At 45.5% G+C, this 27,721-nt stretch overlaps 1 protein-coding gene across 2 annotated transcripts in view; it reads right to left on the bottom strand.

Moving 5' to 3' along the window:
- SHB (SH2 domain containing adaptor protein B) overlaps nucleotides 1-27,721 on the bottom strand; it is an 85,662-nt gene that overhangs the window by 38,018 nt on the left and 19,923 nt on the right. The window contains exons 2-3 of one of the 2 annotated variants that reach the window (XM_086629636.1): nucleotides 23,713-23,830; nucleotides 8,456-8,671 (exon numbers count right to left, since the gene is read on the bottom strand). In XM_086629636.1, the coding sequence (XP_086485762.1) occupies nucleotides 8,456-8,671; nucleotides 23,713-23,830 (334 nt within the window). The remainder of the gene's footprint in view (nucleotides 1-8,455; nucleotides 8,672-23,712; nucleotides 23,831-27,721) is intronic. The other variant, XM_086629635.1, reaches the window with a different exon arrangement.

Here is a 27,721-nt window from a genome sequence, read left to right as displayed (position 1 = left end):
AAGCTTCCTCTTCTCCAGGCTAGGCAAGCCTGGTTCTCCCAGCATCTCCTCTTAAGTCATGTGCTGCAGTTTCCTGTCATTTTGGAGGCTCTCTGATGGCACCAATATTTATCAACACTCTTCTTGCATCAGAATACTAGAGACAGTATTACACATGAAGTCCAAGAAATGTTAAGTAAACAGGAATAGTCACTTTGCCTCATCTAGTGGCTATGCTTCTGTTCACATAAGCCAGGATGCTGCTAGTGTTCATCACTGCCAGGGAGCACCGCTAGATACATTTAGTCCACTTTCCCTAAGGAATCCTTAAACCCCTTCCAGCAAAGCTGTAACCCAGGAAGTCAGTCAGTTAGTCCTCAGTCCATCTCATTGCAAGGGGTCAGTCTCCTCCAGATGCAGGTCTTTGAGTTTGTCGAGGTTGGATTTTGGAAGCTTGTTGTCAGCTGTCGTGGTTTAGCCCAGCCAGTAGCTAAGCAACTACACTGCCACACACTCACTCGTCCCCTTTGGTGGGATAGAAGGAGAGAATCGGAAGGAAAATGTAAAACTCGTGGGTTGGGATAAGGACAGTTTAATAAAACAGTGCAAATACCAAAAACTATAAAAGAGTAATAATAATGATAACATTAATGAAACAGTAGCACAAAACGAGTGATACAAATGATCACCATGTGGAACCCGGAGCCCAGCCCACCAGTAATCAGCGAAGATGTGAAAAAGCCCCTCCCTCAGCTAGCTCCCCCAATATATATTCTCCAGGTGTGATGTCATATGGAATCGAACAGTCCCCTGACTAATCTGGGTAAGATGCCCACGCTGTGCCCCTTCCCAGTTTTCCTGCGAAAGGTTAACTCTACCTCAACCAAACCCAGGTCATTATCCACACCTTATTCTATACCATCCGTGTCATGCTCAGATCATACATTTTCCAATTATCACCACCACTTCTCCTGTCTTTTATATATATATATATATCCTTCTGTCCTTCTACATCACCCTCCAAGCACACCCAGCTTGAGCAAAAGCAATCCCAGGAGTGGGTTTGCCTTTGCCTGAGGCAGGACTAATCCAGACTGCCTTTCCTAACATATTCTTCATGCACACTATGGGGACTTTATCTCCTTCTACGGTATGTGGGAGTTTTGATTGGGCAGGGCCAGGCCGATTGGCAGATCCTCTAGTGTTAACTAGCCAGGTGGCCTTTGCTAAATGTGTGTCTCATTGTTTTAAAGTTCCACCACCCATTGCTCTTAGCGTTATTTTTATTAGACTATTGGATCATTCAATCTTCCAAGGGGCTTGTGCATGATAGGGGACGTGGTACACCCACTCAATGTCATGTTCTTTGGCCCAAGTGTCTACGAGGTTCTTGCGGAAACGAGTCTGTTGTCTGACTCAATTCTTTCTGGAGTGCCATGCCACCACAGGACTTGTTTCTCAAGGTCCAGGGCAGCGGCATGGGGCACAGGATATGTTTCCAGCCATCCAGTTGTTGCTTCCACCATTGTGAGCACATGGCACTTGCCTTGGCGAGTTTGTGGGAGCACGATATAGTCAATCTGCCAGGCCTCTCCATACTTATATTTTGACTATCAAACTCCATACCAGGAGTCTTAACTGCTTGGCCTGCTTGATCCTGGCACATGTCTCACACTCATGGATAATATTCCAAAATCTTTGCCTTCTGGCCAGTTTGTGATCACTTTCAAAATTCCTGGATGACTAGGGTTTCCTATTTAGGCCCTTTGTGTGATCAGTGCAGCCCACTTACTCCATGTGGCACCAACTGCATGATGAGTAGGGGAGACCCTCTCTTTGACATCCAGCCCAGAACCGGCAGTCGGGGTGCCAGGAGGAGCTGAGCTTCAGTACCAACTACTTCTGAAGCAGCTCAAACTCCTTCATATGCTGCCAATATCTCCTTTTCAGTTGAAGTATAGTGGGCTTCGGATCCTCTGTATCCTCGACTCCAAAACCTGAGGGGTCGACCTCGAGTTTCCCTTGGTGCTTTCTGAAAGAGGCTCCAGGTAGGACCATTCTCCCCAGCTGTGGTGTAGAATACGTTTTTAACATCTTGCCCTGCCCGAACTGGCCCAAGGACTACTGCATAAACAATATCCTGCTTAATTTCCTCAAAGGCTTGCTGTTGCTCAGGCCCCATGTAAAATCATTCTTCTTCCAGGTCACCTGGTAGAAAGGGCTCACAATTAGGCTGTAACTAGGGAGTGTGCATCCTCCAAAAGCCCACAACGCCTTGGAAAGCTTGTGTTTCTTCCTCACTAGTCGGTGGGGAGGTAGCTGCTACTTTGTTGATGAATTCTATTGGCATGTGCTGACACCCATCTTGCTATTTTATTCCTAAGACCTGGATCTCCTGCACAGGTCCCTTGACCTTACTTCATTTTACAGCAAAACTAGCCTCCAGAAGGATTCGAACTATTTTCTTCCCTTTCTCAAAAACTTCTTTTGCTGTGCTGCCCCACATAATGATGCTGTTGATGTACTGCAGCTGTTCTGGAGTTTTGCCCTGCTCCAGTGCAGTCTGGATCAGTTCATGGCAAATGGTAGGACTGTGTTTCTGCCACTGAGGCAGTCGATTCCAGGTGCACTAGACACCTCTCCAAGTGAAAGCAAACTGTGGCCAGCACTCTGTTGCCAAAGGGATTGAGAAAAATGCATTAGTGATATCAATTGTGGTGTACCACCTAACTGCCTTTGATTTCAGTTCATATTGGAGTTCCAGCATATCCGGCACCGCAGCTCTCAGCGGTAGTGTGACTTTAGGCCATGATAGTCTATTGTTACCATCCACTCTCCACTAGACTTGTGCACTGGCCATATGGGACTGTTGAAGGGAGAAATGAGTTTTGCTGATTACCTCTTGGCTCTCCAGTTGACAATCAGCTCATGCATGGGGATCAGAGAGGCAGTCTCATTTAGTGCTATAGTAGCAATTGGCACCTGTTGTTCTTCAACCCTCAGCAATCTCACAACAGAAGGGTCTTCTGAGAGACCAGGCAAAGTAGACAACTGTTTAATTTCCTCTGTCTCCATGGCAGCTACACCAAAAGCCCACTGGTACGCTTTTGGGTCCTTGAAATAGCCCTTCTTGAGGTAGTCCATGCCCAGGACATACAGGGCCTCTGTTCCAGTCACAATGGACAGTGTTTGCCACTCATTCCTGGTTAGACTCACTTCAGCTTTCAATACAGTTCGGATTAGCTGTTTGGATCCCCCTGTTACTCCAGAAATACAGATGGATTCTGCCCCTTAAAAGCTTGATGACATTAGGGTGCATTGTGCTCCAGTGTCCACTAGAGCCTTTTATTCCAGTGGGTCTGACGTGCCAGGCCGTCAAATCTACACAGTCCAATAAACCCTGTTATCCCTCTCCTTGACCTGGCTGGAGGCAGGGTTCCTCTAGTCCTGGTCAGAGTATGCATTGCTCACCTTTAGTAAAAATGAATTGGAAGTCCCTTAAAGAGGATCAGAAATAATAGATAGAATCATAAAATGGTTAGGGTTGGAAGGGACCTTCAGGATCATCTAGTTCCAACACCCCTGCCATGGGCAGGGACCTCCTGGGTAGACATCTTCCCCTAGATCAGCTTGCTCAAAGCCTCATCCAACCTGGCCTTGAACACTTCCAGGGATGGGGCATCTACAACTTCTCTGAGCAACCTGTTCCAGTGCCTCACCACCCTCAGAGCGAAAAATTTCTTCCTTATATCCAATCTAAATCTCCCCTCTTTCAGATTAAAGCCATTGCCCCTTGTCCTGTCACTACACGCCCTTGTAAAAAGTCCCTCTCCAGTTTTCCTGTAGGCCCCCTTGAAGTACTGGAAGGCTGCGATAAGATCACCCGGAGTCTTCTCTTTTCCAGGCTGAACAGTCCCAACTCTCTCAGCCTGTCTTCATAGCAGAGGTGCTCCAGCCCTTGGATCATCTTCGTGGCCCTCCTCTGGGCCTGCTCCAACAGCTCCATGTTCTTCTTGTGTTGGGGACTCCAGAGCTGAATGCAGTATTTCAGGTGGGGTCTCACGAGAGCTGAGTAGAGGGGCAGAATCACCTCCCTCGACCTGCTGGCCACACTTCTTTGGATGTAGCCCAGAATACAGTTGGCTTTCTGGGCTGCCAGCGCACATTGCCGGCTCACGTTGAGCTTCTCATCCACCAGCACTCCCAAGTCCTTTTCCTCAGGGCTGCTGTCAATCCATTCTCCGCCCAGCCTCTACTTGTGCTTGGCATTGCCCCGACCCATGTGCAGGACCTTGCACTTGGCCTTGTTGAACTTCATGAGGTTCTCACAGGCCCACCTCTCCAGCCTGTCAAGGTCCCTCTGGATGGCATCCCTTCCCTCCAGCGTGTCCACAACACCACACAGCTTAGTCTCATCTGCAAACTTGCAGAGGGTGCACTCGATCCCACTGTCCATGTCACCAACAAAGATGTTAAATAGCACTGGCCCCAGTACCGATCCCGGAGGAACACCACTCATCACTGGCCTCCACCTGGACATTGAACTGTTGACCACAACTCTTTGAGTGCAACCATCAAGCCAATTCCTTATCCACTGAGTGGTCCATTGCTGCGTGCATTTGCGTAGAGGCATTTAAGTTGAGCCCCAGATGAATCTGAATGAGGTCAGCTCTTTTATACTGTCAGCAGAGCTGCCTGCTGCAAACTGTAGCAGTATTTTTCCTGGAAGAATCTCCTTTTGAGATTGTTTTTCCTTTCAACTCACGTATTTGTACCCTTAGGGGTGAGGCAGGTTTTCCATTCCACCTCCTCATGTCCTTTTCATGGTCATGCAGGAAAACCACAGGTTACCCTGCGGTGTGTGCACTCTATACTGTCTTGATCAGGAGAACGCTTACTTCTCATAGCTGAGAAGTATGAGTGGAGTGCGTATGGGTGGAGGGTGGGACATATCCTCTTTGAATTGCTGGAACTCCTGCAACAGTTTCTCCACAGCAGCAATGCAGGCCTGTACAGAGGAAGAGAGACTTCCTTTGTATTGCCATAGTTGACCAGCCAAGTCCTGCACCGTTCGTTCCCCACATTCTCTCCAGGACATTACTGCCAACGAGTTGGCATAAGATGCTGGTACACTCCATAGGAATTTCCTCCACATGGACTGATTGCATTGGACTTCATCTGGATCTGTGGGTGACCGCTCATTATTCACATCATTGTAAATCACCTCCAGCACAGCTAATTCCCTCAGGTACTGGATAATTCTTCACATAGTGGTCCACCTGCTTGGATGACATGTAATATCAGCCTTGAAGGGGAACCTTTCTTTCACGTTTGACAGAAGCCACCTCTAGAGGATAAGGGTTAGTAGCTTTCTTCCAATCATCTGGTCGATGTTGCCTTCCCTCCACAAGGATCTCAGCTGCCTAGCTTCCCTACCCTCTAATTCCAGGCCATCGGCTCCATTATCCCAGCACTGGAGCAGCCAGGTAACAATGTTTTCATCTGCATAGCAGCTGAAATCCTTTCACATACCTTGCAGCTCACCCAGGGATAGGGATTGGGTGGTTACCGTATCATGTGCAGGCTATGCTTCATCCTTCTCCTGTTCTCATGATGGCCCTGGTTCATCTTCATCCCTCACTATGCGAACTGTTTTCTTTGTGCACTGCTTCTATATAGGGGCGACTGATAGCAGAACAGGTGGGTTCTCTGGTTCAGCTGCAGTGTCTGTCAGTTTGTTGTCACATCCAGGGACCTCCTCTCCTCTTTGAGGGTGCTGAATAGTGTCAAACAAGACAGCTTGGTAGGCGTGGGCCAGGCCTCACACATTGCAGTGATCTGTGTCTCCCTGGAATTGCCAGAGTGACAGCATACTTGTTGCAAACATTCTGTTAGTTTTTCTGGATTTTGCACTTGTTCAGAGGTGAAGTTTCAACACACTGGAGATGCCAGCCATCCTAGGCATTTGTCCTTGTTTGCCCACACACCCTGCCACTCACATCTACGTGGCCTCAGAGTGGAACTCTGCATGATATTTTTAAACAGTTGTTTAACCCCAAACAAAACCTGAAACACCTTCAGGAGACAGAGCATTAAGACCATGCTGGCTAGAATATTCCTAGAATATTCAAAATCCTCAAAGGCTGTTGTAATTAGCCTGAATGAGAAAGAGGGGGTGAAGAAACAGGGAAAGGAATCGTCCCTTGTCTTCCTCATAGATTGGGCATGGCTATCAACAAATTCTGAGAGGTGGTGCCTCAGAAACGGGCACAATGCCACACCACGTACACAGACCAGCTCAGCTTTGTGGCCAGCATCTCGATCGTATCATAAGCTGATATTAGACAGGACAGCACAACAAGAGCCCTGATCCCTCTCCTAGTGGTGATGAACAGCACCACAGTGAATGCATAGGGCATATAGATATTTATATAACACAGCCACGTGAGCAACCAAAACATTATGACCAGCGACTACTTAACTAATACAATAAACACATGTAATGAATTTGGTTTTTACCACGCTCTAGTCGGATTTGTCATTATCGAACCCTTCGTGCCCCATATTGGGCACCAAAAAGGACTGTCGTGGTTTAGCCCAGCCAGTAGCTAAGCTGCCACACTGCCGTTCGCTCACTCCTCCCCCTCAGTGGGTTGGGAGGATAAAATTGGAAGAAAAGTGTAAAACTGATGGGTAGGGATAAGGACAGTTTAATAGAACAGTGTAAAAAAAAAAAAAAAAACCCCACAAAACAACAAGACAAGAGTAATAACAACAATAATATTAACGAAAAGAGTAGTACAAAATGAGCGATACAAATGCTCACCTCGTTGAACCCAGAAGCCTCAGAAACATAATTCACTTGTGACTGGCAAAGATGCGAAAAGAAGTCCTCCCTTGGCTAGCTCCCCCAATACATATTCTCCGGGCATGATGTCCTACGGTATCGAGTAGTCCCCTGAGTAATTTCAGTCAGCTGCCCACATTGTGACCCCTCCAGTTTTCCTGCGAAAGGTTAACTTTATCCCAGTCAAATCCAGGACATCAGCCTATTTCTCCAGACTGTCCAGGTCCCTCTGAATGACAGACGTGCATACACACACCTTCCCTCACATTTGATATCATTCTAAACTTTATGAGTTGCTTTCCTCTCCTCATTCTCTGGGTTACTGAACATAAAGTGTTCCAGAACAGATCCCCTGAAGGATCACGCTTGTACCCAGACTCCAGGAGAAGTATGAATCACTAAGTCCTACTTTTTAAGGTCAAAGACCCTGACAGGTTTTCACACATCTAGTAGTCCACCCATCTAGGCTACAGCATTCCAAATCAAGTAACACAGCTGATGCCACAGCACAACATACTGAAGGCTAAAGTGAACGTAGATGACATCTACTGCTCTCCTTCCATTAACAGATCTAGTAGTTTCAACACAGAAAGCAAACAGGTTTACCAAGCAGGATTTACCCAGGATAAATGCACACTGACTACTAATCCCTGCTCTCAGGCTTCTTCCATGCTCCTTCCCAGAGCCACATCTTTTTTCTTCCCTCATCCCCACAATCGTGATCACAGACAACTCTTCTTTCCAAGCTTTCTGCCAAGCTGACTCCTAAAAAGGAAGGGAACAACCCTGCTCCTAGACATGGCTTTTTACTACAACATGCCATTGATGGGAAAAATCAGAGCATGTATAACTCTAGCACCCCACAAGAGAATCCTGGAACATGTTCAGACCAACAGATACAGCTGGACACACAGAGGCTCTACGAAAGAAAAAGACTTGTCCTGTAGAATCACATCCTCACTGAATTAAGCCCCCCTCAGTCACTTCTGCAAAGCAACAGAAAGGGCAAAAAAAGAGCACTGTAATCAAGACCAAGAACAGACATTCACAGAGGCAGAAAATGGTTTGTGTCAGATCTCCCTAACTGACAAGTTCTGATGTGGGAAAAATTCAGCAGTTCAAATGGATTAATCCAAATACAAGTTCTACGTATGAATGGAAATGCTTGCAATTATAATGAAAATACTCCAAATACCAAGAAACTTATAACTGAGTAGAAGCATGCTACTGCGTGCATGTTACGCAGCTATTTTTTTCCTGCCTCTTAAAGAATTGCTCACAATTTAAGGAGCTTGCAAATCAACTCCTCCATCATAGAGCCACTCAACAAAACACTATCTAAATCATGTCCATTAAAACAGGGATAGGGGCAAGGCATGGAAGAAACAGATTTACAAACATAAACCAAGTGCTGAGAAGGCTGACAACAGGGCAGTTGAAGCACTGAACAAAACGTGCAATGTTCTACATTTCTGCAGCAGGTAAAGATTTGAGACTACCCACACTTGTTTTTCACAGATTTCTCCACACACACACCCCAAAAGAGTAGAAATACTTGAATTCTCTCAAAGGCAAGTACATATGCTGTGAATGTAAGAGAATTTTCTGGTTGAGATCTAAGAATCCTACCTGTCAGAGCTGGGATGGTGACTTTGTTCCACTCCCATGGCTGATCATACTCATCTGCAGGCCTGTCATCATCCTGTGGCAATTTGCTTTCTCGTAAATGGTGACTCACCACACTTTCAGAATCGGATTCCACACTGCTGCCTTCTGGTTCATAAGGTGTGTCATAGAGCTGCATGTTTTTCTGATGGGATTTCATGCCTTCCTGCTTCTGATACTCTGTTGACAAGAACGGAAATAGCATCAGCTTCACTACTAACCATGCCTTATCATCACAGTCAATAATTTTAGAGCGTTTGACTTCCATACATTCCTTAACAGCCACATAATTATACAGATGGCAAGCTTGTACAAGACTCCTCATTTGTACCTCTACATTTGGTAACTGGCTGGAAGTAAAGGTTTGCCCCAGCTAACAACCACAGCACAGTCTCATGCATCCACCAACATTCTGTAGCTTGCACAGAGCCAGATTACGGGAAGCATACAATTCCTGTCAGTCTGTTCAAAGGACACTTAAAACCCACTGTACATAAATCCCCAAGAACACTGAAATTTGTGTGTGCAGTTTACTCTTCAAGACAAGATTGTTCAGAAGTGCAATTCGAAGATACAAAGATCACAAAAAACAAATCCCACAGTATAATTATACATAGAATCATAGAATGGTTAGGGTTGGAAGAGACCTTAAAGATCATCTAGTTCCAACCCCCCTGCCATGGGCAGGGACACCCTCCACTACACCAGGTTGCCCAAAGCCTCATCCAACCTGGCCTTGAGCACTTCCAGGGATGGGGCATCCACAACTTCTCTGGGCAACCCGTTCCAGTACCTCACCACCCTCAATGTAAAGAATTTCTTTCTTATATCTAACCTAAATCTGCCCTCTTTCAGTTTAAATCCATTGCCCCTATATATTGACAAAAAATTATCTAGGACCAGAGTAAGAACACTCGACAAAAGCATTTCTAACTAAAGCTTAGCTCACATTGTATTAAGGAACATGTATTTCCTTAAATTAACACTGACCTTATCAAAAAATAAACATGTTGAAGTTTCACAGAACGGAACAGTGTACTGCCCTCCTTAACACAGCAAATCAAAAACTGGGCTTTGTTAGGAGGAGCACAGCTAGGAAATCTGTCATGCCTTCACCCTTGGCCCCAAAGAGGTTATACCCACTAACGGGCAGGTCTGTGTCCAGTCTGCACACTCCCTACAAGGAGTATGCAACGAGTAAGCTAGTTCATAAAACTAGAAAGAGGCCAATGCACAGCTATCAAGATAGCAGGGTCCTGCAGCCTATGATAAGGGGAGATGGTTCTGGTTAGTCTGATAAGGGGAAGGTCAAGGAAAATGTAACAGCAGTCTTCAGCTTCCTGAAGGGCAGTCAGAGCCAAACCTTCTTGGACAGTGTCAAAAGATGCAATAAGGAGAAGCAGACACAAGATGCAGCTTAAGAGATCCAAGTGGGACATTGGGGGAACCTTCTTCCCCTGGTGTGTAGTGCAGCGCTAGGACAGGTCACCGGATAGGTTGTGGGAGGTGTCTCCATTCTTTGCGGAGTTTGTGGAGCCTTGACTAGACAAAGTCAGGGACACTCTATCTGCTGATACAAAACTGAATGGAGTGGGTGACAGACCAGATGGCTGTGCTGCCATTCAGAAGGGCGTGGAGATACTGGAAAATCGCAGACTAACTGGCTGGAAAGCAGATTAACAGAGAAGGACTTTGGAGTCTTGTATGACAGTAAGTTCAACATGAGACAGCAATTCACCCTCATGGTTAAGAAGGCAAATATTAACCAGGGCTGCACTAGGAGGAGTGTTGAAAGCAGGTCCAGGGAGGTGATTCTTGCCATCTACTCAGCACTGGTGAGGCCACGTCTGGATTGCTGGATCCAGTTTTCACCTCCCCAAAGCAAGAAAGACATAGACATACTGGAGCCAGTCCAGCAAAGGTCCATGAAGCTGATAATGAGACTGAAGCATTCCTCACATGAGGAGAGGCAGAGACCATCTCTCTTTCTAGGACTGATCAGTCTGGAAAAGATAAGCTTCAATGGGGACATTATCAATGTGCAGAAATACCTGACGGAAGAGAGTGAAGATGGAGTCAGACTTTTATTAGCAGTACCCAGTGACAGCACAAGAGGCGAAAGGCACAAATCAAAACACATAAAATTCCATCTGAACAGAAGAAAGCACCTTTTTACTGTAATAATGGTCTAACACTGAAACAGGTTGCCCAGAGAGGCTGTAGAGTCTCCATCTGTGGAGATATTCAAGACCTGACTGGACACAGTCATGGGCAATGCATTCTAACTGACCCTTCTTGAACAGTTTTTTGTAAGATGATAACAAGAAGTCCCTTCCAACCTCAGCCATTCTGTGATTATTCTGATAGCTGCAAGGACAAAATAAGAATTTAATTAATAGTAGCAAGTTGCAAAGTTACTTTTTTTAAAAAAAAAAAAGAGTCGGGGAGAAAGGAGAGAACTTTTTAACCTACAAATGAAGTAAAAATTCAGAGCAGTTCTCTCCATTACTATAACAAAAGCCATTCAACAATTCATTTATCAGCAGTAACATTATAACCAAGTAATTGCTCCGAACCATTTCAAAAGTACTGTGAAATATCTACAGTAAGATAGTGCCCTTATTGCTTAGAAAAAAATATTAGTTTTTACATTACAAATAAAGTAAACTTGAAGAAATGTACATCAAAAGCAATTATGTAAATACAAACCAAGACAGGATACAATAATTCCTAGTTATGAATGATAACCACATTAGGAGCTTTCAATAAGAGCAAAACCTAGAAAAGGTTATTTTAAAGGGCCAGTTATTTGAAAAAAGTGCTTTAAATATTTTCAATTAAAACTCTCAGCTATCTTTTGAAAATAATTTTTCTCAAGGGAATGCTGCAATAAGAAAAATCTGTATTAGAAAGAATACACAGCTGATACTCTCTTGAATGCTCCTGGATCAAAAAGATGAACATTTTATTTTTTCTAAAGTCACAAATGTGGTATGTCTTTCTGTATATCTGTCTGTCTTTCAGTACTGTGAAGCCAGCCACTGCTACACCAGGAAGTGTGTATTTCTAAGGAAAAGAGGCCATGACCCTACCAAATCAAAGACTTACAAAAAAATCTCACAAACCAGATGAAACCAAACTACTCGTTTTAAGTGCCAAACACAACTACACCACCAGCTACTGGTGTGTGAGTGTATTTCAGTGCATGAGCCCATGATCAACATTTTTCATTTACCAAGAGGACCAAAGCATCAGACTGCACAGAAAGTAACTGTAACTAGATTGTGGTACATTCATAGTTGATGTTCAGAGATCAGAGTTAGAAAAATGACAAATACTTGATCCTAAAGCACAAGAGTTTCTCTAGGAAAAAACGAAACCTAGGGAGAGCGAGGAAGTGGAAGAAAGAGAACATATATATACCATTGCATATAAGGAACCTGAAGGTGCACAAGTCCATGGGACCTGATGAGATGCATCTGCTTTGAACAACCTGATCTGGCAGGTGTCCCTGCTCACGGCAAGGTGGTTGGAACTAGATGAGCTTTAAGGCCCCTTTCAACCCAAACCATTTTATGATTCTATGATATACAAAGATATATGCATGTACACACATACATATCTATACACAGTTATATACATCCTCTTTTACAAAGCTTCCTGTAAATTCGCTTGAAAGCCCATTGTCGTGAGTTAGGCCGATCCGGCAACTAAACCCCATGCAGCTCTCCCACTCCTGTAAAATGGAGAGGAGAGAAAAATGTAATAAAAGAGCTGAGGATCGAGACAGGAACAGAGGAGCACCCACCAACCACGGTCCCGGGCAAAAGAGGCTGTTTTCTTAATGCAAAACTATTTATTAACAGCTACCTACAAAGAGAAAAGCACACAAAAACGGTTACTTAAGAGGATAACAAGAAAACAAGGCCAGGTCTTAAAAACACCACCACTCCCCCCGCTTTTGCCTCTTTTTCCCGGCTCTACCTCCTCCCCCCAGCGGCGCAGGGGGGCAGGGAATGGGGGAGTGCAGGTCAGTTCATTCCAAGTTGTTACTGCCGCTTATCTTAAAGGAGAAGGAGTCCTTACACCATTGTCCCTTGCTCCAGTGGATCCCCTACTCATGGCGAAAGTGTGAATACTACCCGCTGGGAGGCAAATCCTTACCCCATCGGATTTGCCCAAGTGCGGGCTTTACCAGTCCTGGACCTTTAAGGAGCTGTAGCCACTCACTCTGGCGTGGGTCATCATACAGACTTTAAATGCGCTCTGGCGTGGGTCGTCATATCGACCTGAAATGCGCCTCCGTACAGACTTAGATGCGTAAATGCGTAAAATGCGCCTCGACCTGTGCCCATGATTCACAACAGTCTCAGGCTCAGGCATCTCCTTTAACAAAGCACCTCCCCATCGGCGGGGGTCATCCCACGGACTCTAGATGCGTACCGTACTCTGGCTCTGGCATCTCTTCTCGACGTGGGTCCTCCACGGGCTGCGAGTGGGTCTCTGCTTGCTCCACCGAGGACTTGTTTGCAAAGGGGTTGCTGGCAAGGGGGACTCAGCCGCGGCACACGTTGTTCCGTTCCGTCTTCACTGACCTCTTATCTGTGTGGCCGTTTCTCTTAGATTTCAGTCCTTTCTGGGTGAACTCGGCCCGGTGGGCGCCCCGGGAGCGGGGCTCTCCCCGAGTTCCCCAAGCGCCTCCGCCGCCGCCATCCTCGACGGAGCGGGCACCGGCCCGGCCCAGGCCGCCGGCCCAGCCGGGAGCGGGGGCCATGCCCCCCTCCCGGCTCCTCGCTCCTGGGCAAAGGCACACCTTTCCGGTTCCTTTGTCCAACGTAAATAGGGCAATTCGCAGAGGCGCCGATTGGCTCAAGCCCCGAGGGGGATGGGAGTCTGGTCTGATGGGCAGCTTCTGCCACCCAGACCTCCCTCCCCACTTCAAACCATAACACCCATCTTTTGCTTAATATATCAGAAGAGTATTTGTAAAGAAAAGCAATTTTTAGTAAAAGTTAAATCATAGATTTAAAGAATGGTTTGGTTGGAAGGGACCTCAAAGATCATCTAGTTCCAAATCCCCCTGTCATGGATAGCGACATCTTCCACTAGATCAGCTTGCTCAAAGCCTCATCCAATCTGGCCTTGAACACTTCAGAGATAGGGCACCTACAACTTCTCTAGGCAACCTGTTCCAGTGTTTCAGCACACTCATTGTAAAAAATTTCTTCCTTAGATCTAATTGAAATCTCTCCTCTTTCAGTTTAAAGCAATTGTCCCTTGTCCTATCACTACACGCCCTTGTAAAAAGTCCCTCTCCAACTTTCTTACAGGTCCCCCTTAGGTACTGGAACACTGCTATAAGATTTCTCTGGAGTCTTCTCTTCTCCAGAATGAACAGCCCCAACTCTCTCAGCCTATCTTCATAGCAGAGGTGCTCCAGCCCTTGGATCATCTTTGTAGCCCTTCTCTGGACTCGCTCCAACAGCTCCATGTCCTTCTTGTGTTGGAGGCCCCAGAGCTGAACGCAGTACTTCAGGTGGGGCCTCCCTTGACCTGCTGGCCGCGCTTCTTTGGATGCAGCCCAACACAGTTGGCTTTCTGGGCTGTCAGTGCACATCACTGGCTGTTGTGGTTTAGGCTGGCCGGCAATGAAACTCCACACAGCCGCTCACTCACCCTCCCGCACCTCCAGGGAAGAGAATTAAAGGGGAAAAGGGAAAGAGACCCGTGGGTTGAGATAAGAACAATTTAACACTACTACTACTAATATATGTGTAATACACACAAACAAGTGATGCACAGTGTAATTGCTCACCACCAGGTGACCAAGATCTGTCCCGTCCAGGAAAAGCAATCCCAAAACAGAGTAAGTTCCAACACTGCAATCCCAAACGAGCGAAGAGGCCCAAAAAGAGAGCGGGGGGGGAGAAAGAGAGCACTCCAAGAGTGAGAGCCCCTGGAAGAGCAAAGGCCACTCTTTCCAGCAACCCTCATTTTTTACTGGGCATAAAATTGCATGATATAGAATACTTCATTGGCCAGTTAAGTCCTCAATCCTAAATCTAAGTTCAAATTAATAAGGGCAGTTGTGGACCCTGTGTCCCAGCTATGCTCCCCTCCAGCCTGTTGTGCTCCTGCACACTGGCAAGAACACCAGAAGCTGAGAAGTCCTTGAGGCCTCAGTGCCAACTGTAAACATCAGTGCACTGCCAGCATTCTTCTCAGAGCAAGTCTCAGACTAAAACCAGAACACAGAGCTCTTCTGCCTGCTAAAAAGAACTAACAGTGTCCCAGCTGAAACCAGAACACTGGCTCACGTTGAGATTCTCATTCTCATCTCACACCCAAGACATTTTCCTCCATGCTGCTCTCAATCTGTTCTCCACTCAGCCTCTGTTCGTGCTTGGGATTGCCCCGACCCACATGCAGGACCTTGCACTTGGCCTTGTTGAACTTCATGAGGTTCTCACAGGCCCACCTCTCCAGCCTGTCAAGGTCCCTCTGGATGGCATCCCTTCCCTCCAGCGTGTCCACAACACCACACAGCTTGGTCTCATCTGCAAACTTGCAGAGGGTGCACTCGATCCCACTGTCCATGTCACCAACAAGGATGTTAAACAGCACTGGCCCCGGTACTGACCCCTGAGGAACATCACTCGTCACTGGCCTCCACTTGAACATCAAGCTGTTGACAGCAACTCAACATACTCTTTGAGTATGACCATCCAGCAAATTTCTTATCCATCATGTGGTTCATCCGTCAAATCCATGTCTCTCCAATTTAGAGACAAGGACGTTGTGTGAGACAGTGCCAAATGCTTTGCACAAGTCCAGGCAGATTACCTCAGTTGCTCTTCCCTTATCCATCAATGCTGTAACCTCATCATAGAAAGCCACCAAATTAGTCAGGCAGGATTTGCCCTTAGTGAAGCCATGTTGGCTGTCACCAATCACCTCCTTTTTACCATGTGCCTTAGCATAGCGTCAGGAGGATCTGCTCCATGATCTTGCTCCTCATCTCATAGAGGTCAGACTGACTAGCTTGTAACTCTCTAGGTCTTCCATTTTTCCCTTTTCAAAAACTTGGGCTATGTTTCCCCTTTTCCAGTCAGTGGGAACTTCACTGGACCGCCACAACTTCTCAAATAGGATGGATAATGGTTTAGCAACAATTCGCCAGTTCCCTCAGGACCCATGCATGCATCTCATCAGGTCACATGGACTTGGGCACCTTCAGGTTCTTTAGATGGTCTCATCTTGATGATCTTCTACAGTGGGCAGTTCTTCATTCTCCCAGTCCCAGACTTTGCCTTCTGTGACTTTGGCAGTGTGGCTGGAGCACATGCCAGTGAAGACTGAGGCAAAGAAGTCATTGGGTACCTCAGCCTTCTCCATATCCTGATATCCTGGGTAACCAGGTCTCCTCTTTTCTTCCGGAGAGGGCCCACGTTTTCCCTAGTCCTCCTTTTATCATTGACATACCTACAGAAGTTTTCTTGTTGCCCTTGATGCCCCTGGTCAGATTTAATTCTATCAGGGCTTTAGTTTTCCCAGCCTGATCCCTAGTTGCTCGGACAATTTCTCTGTATTCCTCACAGACACCTGTCCTTGTTTCCCCTCTGTAGGCTTCCCTTTTCTGCTTGAGATTCCCAAGGAGCAACTTGTTCACCCATGCAGGCCTCCTGGTGTTCCTGCCTGACTTCCTCTTTGTTGGGATTCACCACTCTTGAGCTTGGAGGAGGCGATCCTTGAATATTAACCAGATCTCTTGGGCCACTTTTCACTCTAGGCTTCATCTCATCCTACTCTGCCAAGGAGATCCCTGAAGCGGCCGAAGTCTGCTCTCCTGAAATCCACGGCAGTGAGCTTGCTAAGCGTTCTCCTTGCCTCCCTAGGCATCTTGAACTCCACTATTTCATGGTCACTGCAGCCAAGGCTGCCCTTGAATTTCACATTCTCCACCAGCTCCTCCTTGTCGGTCAGAAGAAGGTCCAGCAAGCACCTCTCCTCATTCGTTCCTCTACCACTGTGTGGAGGAAGTTATCATCAATGCATCCCAGAAACCTCCTGGATTGCTTATGCCCTGCTGTGTTGTCCCTCCAACAGATATCAGGGTGGTTGAAGTCCCTCATGAGAAGCAGGGCTTGTGAGTGTGAGGCTGCTCCTGTCTGTGTGTAGGGGGGCCTCATCTGCTAGGTCTTCCTGGTCAGGTGGCCTGTAGAGACTGCCACTACAATGTCACCTGTCCCTGTCCTCCCTTTAATCCTGATCCAGAAGCTCTTGGTCAACTCCTCATCCATCCCCAGGCAGAGCTCCATGCACTCCAGCGCTTGTGATTCAAGCTTCCCCATTCAGTTCATTTCCAGACCACACCAATTCATAAGAGCAACACAGGTGTTGAAACAGAGGGGAAAAAAGAAAAGAAGAAAAAGACATTTAAATCTTGTCTTAAATCCATTCTGGAAATACATTATGAACTGAAACCAAGTAACAAATTCTGTGCATGCAACTGATCTACTGAGTGGTAAGACACAGCATCTCTCTCTAACTCCTATTTCAGGCCAAGGTAGAAGGGTGGTTACACTTTCAGGAAAAGGCCAATTTTACAGTCATCCAGCCGTACAGAGTAGAGATAAGAGTCAGTTTTTTATTTTCACACACTTGCATGCTAGTATGCACTACTCAGAGCAGCAAGCACCGCCATATTACACATTAGAAAGAATACCTTAAGTTATTTTAGGGGAGGAGACAGACAGGAATTTTATTAATTTTATGCACAGCTCGTTTCCATGCCATTACGCATCTAGTTATAGCAACCACAACACACCACAGTCTCTCCTAACATGAGAAATAAGGCTCCATACATTCTAGTCTTATCTCCTCACACTCACTGAAGGAGTATGAAGCGCTTGATGAAGACAGGAAGAGAAATACCGATCATCGTGGCAACTGGCCATGAATCTAAAGTGATATAGTTTCACAGCACATGTGAGATCTATTGCTTTGGTCAGAGAGAAGATAAGGACTTGTGTTCAAGCAGATCCAACATTATTTTGAACATGCCTCAATTCATGCACATCAGATCTAATGCAAAAGAGGAAGTCCTCTTCTATCATTGTTCCTAGACAATTTCCTTCCTTTAAATCATTGCTCAACAAAATCTCTGTCCAAATTTCTAACAAAGAAACAGCTTGAAACAGATGCTGAAGCCCAGGAGGTTTGTAACTAACATTACTTCTAGCATATATTAAAGGAGCACAGCTGTTCAGAACATATATCCTTCTTCTGCTGGGCTGCAGGGAATTTTGCACTACGATCAAGCAGGCAGCAGGTGAGGGCCAAGCTCTATAAACATAAACAGTAACACTGGCACTACGATCCAAATTATGAATATGCTCAGGACACATCAGACATCCACTTCTTTGTCAACTCTAGGAACAGCTTCTCAAGATTTCCAGTGCAGCACACTTAAAACTCCCAACACGTCAATAAAGCTACCTTATTACCAGTCACAAACTTACTACTGTGTGCTATTGAACTTCTTCAAATCTCACCCAGTGGCTCTTCACATGACAAACACTGAGTTGAGAGCCCATACACATCAAATTTCAAAAGTGAAGAATTACCTTGCACTTTTTGCCACCTTTTTTTAAAGAAAAAAATCTTAAAACTTGTTCTGCTAGAATGACCAGCATGTAGTCTTATTCACACCATGTGGCAACAGAACAATGCACATAAGGATTCTAGTGAGAAATCCACAACACCATAGGAGATGGATAGATGATGGATAAATTCCCATTTTGAGCTAATTTCTAGCCATGGCTAGCCTGGTGTTAGATCCTCATATAGAATCTAGAATTGGAACACACACAATTGTAGGAATAAGAGAAGAAGTTAAAGTCTTTAGAAAACTATGCGATATGTTGAGCTTAGTGGGCAAACACAATGTCTCTTCTGTGTTGGCTGCAGCTGTTTGCCATGTCCAAATACAAGTAGATAGCAAATCTTAAACAGACTCACTACAGTGCTTAAAGATCACAGGTTGGATTGCTAGGCTCAATGACCTTCAACAACCCAGAAATGTTCTTTCTAAACATCCTATGCTGTACATGCTAATCTATGTAGCCTAATATTTATCAAACTAATTATCATTGCTCTTTTATGTTCTTTGCAGTGGTAAACTCAGCACCAAGACGCAAGATGCCAGAGGCCATCTGGTAAAGGACTTCACAAGAATTGACTCACCACCAATGTGCTGTAGTGACTATTCAGATGAAGTTACACGTCTGAACAAAAGAACAAAAGCCTCCAGTTACAAGGGAAACTGACACCCAAGACCTTTTGAAGTAGGTGCAGGCTCACGGGAATGCTGTTTCATCCACACTCCCAGCACTTCTGTGACAGCAAGCAGCAAGATAGAGCTACTGCTCCTAGCATGCTTATGGGGAGCTCCCAGTTAAGGCAAGCACACTGCTTTCACTAGTGTCTGAATGAATCTCCTGTCACACATTGGAGATTCCATTGTGATTTAGGCACAGACTCTTACCGAAGTCCCTAGAAAGAATCAGTGAAGCATATGAAGGCATTTGCTCTTCTAGCACTGCCTGCACCTAGAGAGGAGAAACATGGTGTACATTCAAACTTCCAAGCAGGGCACAGACCTGAAGCACTTCTAGGCTTCTAAGAAATCAAGGCACTGAGGTACCATATGCCTACCGCAACTTTCAAACCACTGTCCTAACTCAAGAGCCTAGCCTGCCCCAATCTAGAGCACACAAAACACAGCTCCTGATCTGGAAAAGACAGTAGAATTTTTGCCAAGACACATCCTTCAAGGTAGGCATGCCTCTCAGATAACGTTTCCCTCCCCCTCACTTTTGATAACACGGTTCCAGATTAGTTTGAGACTTGAACTGACCTTAATTTTACTATTGTTCAAGAAAACTGATTTTTATATTATAGCATGTATCATGCTAGGTATCTTGTACTCAAAAAATTGTGAGTTGGAGGTAAGGGGTTTTCTTCAAAGCCAAGCAGCAAGTTAAGAAGGGCAATAGATGCAGTCTTTTATCCTGTTCTTGTAGTCAGTGTCCTTTGTCACACTTTAAAAGGATACAGTTCTTTGTGCAACAACTTGGCTGACAGAGTATCTCTCTCTGAATGATGGTCAAAATTGATCCTCCTCCAAAGGTGAGTTTCAGATGCATTCTACGATACAGCGCACAGATGGCTGTGGTATAGACTGCCTTGATTTGGCATTTGATTGCAAGTGTTTCATGCAGTCTGAGGACTTAACTTCATTCCTTCTGAGAGGCAGAGACCTGGAAGAGCTGTGTCAACATGTGCCGCTGTCAGGAGAAAGTGGAAAGGCACTACGCCTTCCAGCTCACATGGTATGGCTGAGATAGGCCCTTATCCATAGCCATATCCATGAATTGAGGGCACCTTCGCTCCTCTCAGGTAAGAGACTTCCACAGAAAACAGACTCCTCTCTAGTATTTGATACCCAGTGCAGGGTGATTGGAGTAAATGCTCAGGTGGAACCTAACTTCTCTTCCCCAAGCATTCCCTGAGAAGAATGGGTGACAAATCAGCCTCGATGTTATGGGTACCACCACCACTCCGCCCTGACAGTGTCTCAACCATTCACTTCTGCCCACGTGCAGCATCTCCAGGCACTGCTCCTCTGGGGAACTCTCAAGCATGAAGTACCTCGTACATCTGATCCAAGCAATGACGCTTGGTTACAGGCTTGGTAAGGCAGCACAGGCCTGTTTCTGTGATGGGCTATCTGTTATTGCAGCAGCTACAGACTGACACTATGGGAAAAATAAGAATTGAAAGCTTGCATAAGAAAGCAGTAGAAACACCATACTTAAAATACACTTGGATAGACAGTCTAGCCCTTGCAAGGGAACAATTGGGATTTGTACTGCTGTTCCAAGAAAGAATGGAGTCCTTGCAGCTGTTAGCTCAAATATAAATCAGCACGTGGCATTGCAGCTTTATGAGGAATCCTAGTCACAATAATGTTATCTTGCAATGTTTCCTCTTTCCTCTTCTCTTTGCTTCCAATCCTTTCTCATCTATTTCTTGCTGGGATGTGCTTATCCAGGCAGTATCAGCAATGTCAGTGTCCTCTTAGCAGGTTACTTTCTTCTGTCTGGTCCATCCACTTCTCAAGATCCTTAGAAATGAGCACCTTCTTAGTTATCTCTACTTGTGTTCATGACTGAATGCACAAAATTACTGCAGCCAGGGTAGGATCTCACTCCATGCATAGTTGAGGATATAGTATGTCAGATATTAAGATCACAGAGAACTTCTTTCATACATGTGAATTTACTCTGGGACATTCAGTCCCCAGAGAGGTTGGGGATAAGGCAAAGATGTGACACTGTTCCAGTGGCTTTGAGTGCACACTCTCCTAGAGAATCACACCACACAGCCCACCAAGGAACTGGATTCCCAGGGATTTTCTCTGAACCTCTGGCATGGACTTGCTGAAGACAGGACAGACATTTACGAATGTCATTACAAGCCAACAGATATGTTTGGCTGCCAAGAGAAGACAGCTTCTTATAAATGTGCATTCACTCCCAACACACTCTACCTTAGCCTCAGATCAAGACTTTCCTTGAAAAGCCTTTCCAAAACTTGGCATAAAGGTTATGTTCTTTCAATCAACACAACCACAAATCTAGGAACGGTATTTTTTGGGGACAGTATCAGCAGAAGAAACTGCAAGCATGATTAAACACAATCCTAACCACAGACAGCATGGAATCAGATACACGGTTCAATAGTTTATTGAAATCATAACTTCAAGGCACCTTTTTTTTTTTTAATGAAATATCAGCTGAGAACCAACTGCATCACAACTGCAAGTCCACAGAGCTTTCAGGGAGGAAGAAATGAATGAACATGTAAGTTATTTCAGACATGATACACTTCTATTCAGGTGTAAGCTTAGCTTCTTAAATTGAAATAGGGTCTTATTTCATATGGACATTTGCTTTTGCCTAATCCTCTGCTAATTCAAGGAGCATGCAGCCCACACAAAAACTTCAGGCTCCTATTTCATACTAGCCCTTACACCTGGTTTCCAGAGCTGATCAAGGGTTAGGGTACATCCACAAAGACTGACAAAAAGCTGGTTTTGTTTTCTGTCTCTCCTAAAGTGCATTCTGCTGGGGTATGCAGATTCCCCCTCTCTGCAATTAACCCATGTTAAATGCAGTCAGAATGAATTCACCAGTTTAGCTAAACTAAACGGATAGCCATATAACATTCTTTTGTTCATTAGTCAGCACAGCTAACAAAAAAAATAAAGCAGTACATATTTTGAGGCCAATCCAACTGCAGTCCAAAGGTCTTCTTTAGAACTAGTAGATACATAACAGAACTCACCTGGGAAATATAAACTGAATCTTTAAAAACTCTCCAAAAAGACACCTTTTGATTTTCATTTGTCAAGCAAAACGCAAAGGTAACATTACGGTGCAATTAAAAAAGCAAACATAAAACCACATGCTTGAATATAGTGGAACATAACATGACCACACCAAGGTTTACGAGAAGACTTTCTCTGTTTCTACCAGCATTAGGACAAGATGACTGGAAACCAAACACCTGGATTTCAAAACACTAAACATCTTCAGGGAGATATCAAGCATCTTCTACTGGCTCAATCAAAGGCATATTCAGAACACTTGCTACATCTTTATACTCAATTAAACCCCAGTTTCAAAGTGCCTTTAGCATCTTTGAGAGCTCCTCATGTTTGCTTTATAATAACATACAGAGCAGATAACAGCTTATCAGCTGATCTAAACACAAATTTAGCAAAAGGGTGTCTTGCAATTGCAAGGGTACACAAATTTACTGTCCCTTACTTTAGCTAAGCCATCCCATTTATTATGGCTAATCTGAAATATGAGATAGAATAAGCTCCTGTCCTAAATACAGGAAGAAAGAAACCAAAGCACTATAAACTTCACAGTCAAAACTACAAATGCTTATCATTGCTGTACAAAGAGCAAGAACTTATTGGAACTAAATTGTTTTTCTGAGAAATTACTCAACTAGAATTAATAGATTTACACCAATGAGAAATAAAAGCTTTCAGTCCCTAACTATAAAATACTGAAAACTTCCAAACAATATAGTCTACATGTAATTCCCTGTGTCTCTCTTCAGAAATGCTATTTAAGAAAAGAAAAATAGGAACACTTGCATGAAAAAAGGATCTTTGCATCCAACAGCCTCATCTTCCCCCACTGATTAATCTTTCCTGAGGGCCCAAAACAGGAGCTGCCAATAGAAAAGGAAAGCATACAATCAACTTAACTGGGCACAAGAGTGACTTTTACCTCATAATGAGAAAAAGAGGATCTGTTGTACAAATTTGAGAAATTCACAACTGATCTGCACAAAGATGTGTGTTGACTGAGTCAAATAATCATAAATTAAAAACATATGGCCCCATACCCCAGAAAAGTTTACAGACTGCACAGCTAATAAGTAGGAAATGGATGAGGGTAACATGAGGAAAATACACAGACAGTACAGTCACATAACACCAGGACAAGGGGTTCTAACAGTCCAAACTCCTACAACAATACCACCATTAACCACCTCCCTACATGACAGAAAAGGAAGGACACTACCAAGAATAGCAGTTAAAAGCTCACAGGCATCCTAAACCATCTCATTTTGACCCTTGGTACAAAAATCATCAGAGAAGCAAGGAAGGAAGGAAGGAAGCAAGCTACATAAAGATGTAGCTTTGCAGTCCTACTCCAACAGAAGGAAATCTGAATCTGATTGAGGAAAAAAAGGCCATAAGCAAACTGACCAACTGTTTTTAAGTGAACTAACACAATGTCATGTTTTGGTCATCCTTACTATGTACACAGATGACAGTCTTGACATTGCCAAGCTAAGCAATACACACTCCAACTCCCACTGCTCACAATTTCATCTTCCCACGTGACAGTACAAACCATCTATATTCAATAGTAAGGTCCAGAACAGTGTCTTTGGATATCAAGGCATGTGCAGGCACATGAAAAGCCTCCATAGCATTTACTGTTTACTACCTAAACATCTTCAGAAACATGGTTTGGCATGCCAAAGTACATTTTTGTTTCATAGCAGCTGTAATATCCATGTGAATCGCCATGCTATCGAAGCTCACATGTGCAACTGCCTTTTCTTACCAGTCATTATTCTCTGGGCTTCATATGGCTCCATATAGCCAGTGTTCTCCCCTTTTCCCACTGTGTTCAAGTCACTTTTGGCATCAAATGGATCTGAGTAGTCATCAGCTATCAATACCTGAAAGACAGGAAAGTAACCGTTACTAGAATCTCCAGTCAGGTGTGCAAACTAGAAGGCAGTTAACACCCTAGCAGCAAGAAAAATCAGTTTCACACAGGTGCATTCTATGCCATCTTCAAAGCACAGTCTGAGTTCAGACGACAAATGCACAATTGCCACAAATCAGCTACTAAATGGTGCTGAAATAGAAGTGTGCTCCTGTTTGTATCAGAAACCCCACAAAGGCATATTCTATGTGAAAGGATTTCTGACTAACACAAGATATGGAATAACTGGGATGGACAAATTAGAAAGATACAATCAGTTAGCACATTCAATTCAGTGCAATTCTTATCAGAGAGGTTTGTTAATATTCAGCAAAAAAAGCACTCTCTCACTTGCACCTACTTCACCCTCTCTGCTTTTCAGATTTATCAGCTACAACTGAAAATATTGCTAAAATTTCTTCAAAAAAAATACTCAAAGGCTATTCTTTTCACTGCATTAATAAGAAGCTTTGTCATTTTAGTTCTGAGTTGAAAAGGAACACGACACAGAACAAGCTTCTTGTTTAAACTTAGTTTCTTGAACCTATCTATGCCAATCTTTCTTTCAAAGAAACATTATACCTACCTGTATTTTGTGAATCAGGACAAAAGGCAGCAAAAATAAATTATCTGTCAGAAGAACAAGTTTCCTTCTTCCACTAGGAGACTAGAAAAACCTGAAGGTTGGAAAATCTCACTCCTTACCCTATATTGCCATGCTCCCTGGGCCCATGCAAAATCATTGTATGTTGTGTAAGCCCCATCGGTTATATAGGCTTTTTAAACAGCTGATTTAAGTAACGGGAAACATTCTTCCCTGTTACTGAAGGGGTAGAGTTAATCTTGGTTTCTAGAAGATCACTAGGGCAAAGAAAGAAATCCTCATATGAGAATTACTGCAGAGCACAGAGGTGTAATGTAGGACAGGCAAAAGAGTCCGAAGTAGAGGCAGGCCTCAGCATCAGAACCCCCACAGAATCATAAAAGAATTTAGGTGAGAAAGAACCCCAGGAGATCACCCTGTCCAACCTGTCATTCAAAGCAGGGTAAGCCTAAAGGGTTCTGCCCTGAAGGCCTACTCTTTTTAAGGAAGATTTTTCAGCTACGCATCTTACTGTCCCACCAGGTACCAGTAGACTGATAGCAGACTGCTACTCCAACAGCTTCAATACTTTCAACAAAGAATCAAGAGTACATTGACAGCTACGAGACTGAAGCTGCATCTGCTTCTGTCTCCTGCTGCCAGCATACTCCACCAGACAGAGCGAAAAACAGGACACACAAGTGTTTCCAGATCAAGCACCTGCACAAATGCCATATAGTTAAAAGAATACTGTATTACAAAAGGCAGAGATTTCCTTTAAGATTAGGGAAAAAAAATATCGGGGGAGCACGGTTCAGCCCACCGCTGTCAACATGGCACCAGTGCCAGCACCGAGGGTCCAGAAGCTGAGGAAGGATCGCAGGTATGTTCAAATGAACTTACACTGCCGTCCAAGAGAACCCCTGTCGCACCAGCCAGCGAGTCGGCTTTGTCGGAGGCCCAGCTGAAGTGTATGTACACCAACGCACACAGCATGGGAAATAAACAGGATGAGCTGGAGATGCGTGCACATGAGCAGGGCTACGACCTTATTGGCATCACGGAGGCGTGGTGGGACGACTCCTATGACTGGAGTGTCAACATGGAGGGGTATAAGCTTTTTAGAAAGGACAGGAAGGGGAGACGAGGAGGGGGTGTTGCTCTCTACGTCAGCAACCGGCTGGAGTGCGTGGAGCTTCGCCTGGGGTCGGAGGAGGAGCTGACAGAGAGCTTATGGGTCAAGATTAGAGGACGGGGACAGATAGGGGATGTTACGGTAGGGGTCTGTTACAGGCCACCTGGCCAGGAGGACAGAGCAGATGAGGCGCTTTATAGCCAGATAGGAGCAGCCTCATGGTCACAAGCCCTGGTCCTCATGGGGGACTTCAACCACCCTGACATCTGTTGGAGAGACAATACGGCAGGGCACAGGCAGTCCAGGAGGTTCCTGGAATGCGTGGACGACAACTTCCTCCTGCAGGTGATAGAGGAGCCGACAAGGAGGGGTGCCATGCTCGACCTTGTGCTCACCAACAGGGAGGGACTGGTGGGCGATGCGAAACTTAAGGACAGCCTTGGCTGCAGTGACCACGACATGGTGGAGTTCAAGATCCACGGGGCAGCAAGGAAACTATACAGCAAGCTCTGTGCCCTAGACTTCAAGAAGGCAGACTTCGGCCTCTTCAAGGACCTGATGGGCAAAGTGCCGTGGGAGGTGGCCCTGGAGGGACGAGGGGCCCAGGAAAGTTGGTCCACATTCAAGGAGCACCTCCTCCAAGCTCAGCAGAGGTGCATCCCGATGAAGAACAAGTCAGGCAAAAAGACCAGGAAGCCCACGTGGATGAGCAAGGAGCTCCTGGACCAACTGAAAATGAAGAGGATAGCCTATAAAGGGTGGAAGTGGAGACAGATAGCCTGGGAGGAATACAGAGAAGCTGTACGAGTGACCAGGGATCAGGTGAGGAAGGCTAAAGCCCTGAAGGAATTGAATTTGGCAAGGGATATAAAAAGCAATAAGAAAAGCTTCTATAGGTATGTAGGGGACAAAAGGAAGTTCGAGGAGAATGTAGACCCCCTCCAGAAGGATACTGGTGCTCTGGTTACCCGGGACATAGAGAAGGCTGAGTTACTCAATGACTTTTTTGCCTCAGTCTTCACTGATAAAGCCTCTTGTCTTACCACCCAAGCTGTGGAAAGAACTAGCAGGGACTGTGAGGATGAACCACTGCCCACTATACTTGAAGAGCAGGTTCGGGAACATCTGAGGAACTTGAAGGTGCACAAGTCCATGGGACCTGATGAGATCCATCCGCGGGTCCTGAAGGAACTGGCGGATGAAGTTGCCAAGCCACTGGCCATTGTATTTGAGAAGTCGTGGCAGTCTGGCGAGGTCCCCGATGACTGGAAGAGAGGGAACATAACCCCCATTTTTAAAAAGGGGAACAAGGAGGACCCGGGCAACTACAGACCGGTCAGCCTCACCTCTGTGCCTGGCAAGGTCATGGAGCAGATTCTCCTGGGAACCATGCTAAGGCACATGGAGAGCAACAAGGTGGTGGGTGACAGCCAACATGGCTTCACCAAAGGCAGATCATGCCTGACCAACTTGGTGGCCTTTTATGATGGGGTGACAGCATCGGTGGACAAGGGTCGACCAACGGATATCATCTACCTGGACTTGTGCAAAGCTTTGACGCTGTCCCGCACGACATTCTTCTCTCTAAACTAGAGAGGCATGGGTCTGATGGATGGACCACTCGGTGGATAAGGAATTGGCTCAATGGCCGCACTCAGAGAGTAGTGGTCAACGGCTCGATGTCCAAGTGGACACCGGTCACGAGTGGCGTCCCTCAGGGGTCCGTGTTGGGCCCGGCCCTCTTCAACATCTTTGTCGGTGACGTGGACAGTGGCATGGAGTGCACCCTCAGCAAGTTCGCTGATGACACCAAGCTGTGTGGTGCCGTCAACACGCTGGAAGGGAGGGATGCCATCCAGAGGGACCTCGACAGGCTGGAGAGGTGGGCCCGTGCCAACCTCATGAAGTTCAACCAGGCCAAGTGCAAGGTCCTACATCTGGGTCGTGGCAATCCCAGGCACAAATACAGACTGGGTGGTGAATGGATCGAGAGCAGCCCTGAGGAGAAGGACTTGGGAGTACTGGTGGACAAGAAGCTCAATATGAGCCGGCAATGTGCTCTTGCGGCCCAGAAGGCCAACCGCATCCTGGGCTGCATCAAGAGGAGCGTGGCCAGCAGGTCGAGGGAGGTGATTCTTCCCCTC

Source organism: Tauraco erythrolophus, chromosome Z (assembly GCF_009769465.1).
Source record: "Tauraco erythrolophus isolate bTauEry1 chromosome Z, bTauEry1.pri, whole genome shotgun sequence".
Classification (NCBI taxonomy): Eukaryota; Metazoa; Chordata; class Aves; order Musophagiformes; family Musophagidae; genus Tauraco; species Tauraco erythrolophus.
The sequence above is the reverse complement of the archived record's forward strand: the minus strand, read 5'-3'. Positions and strand labels throughout refer to the sequence as shown.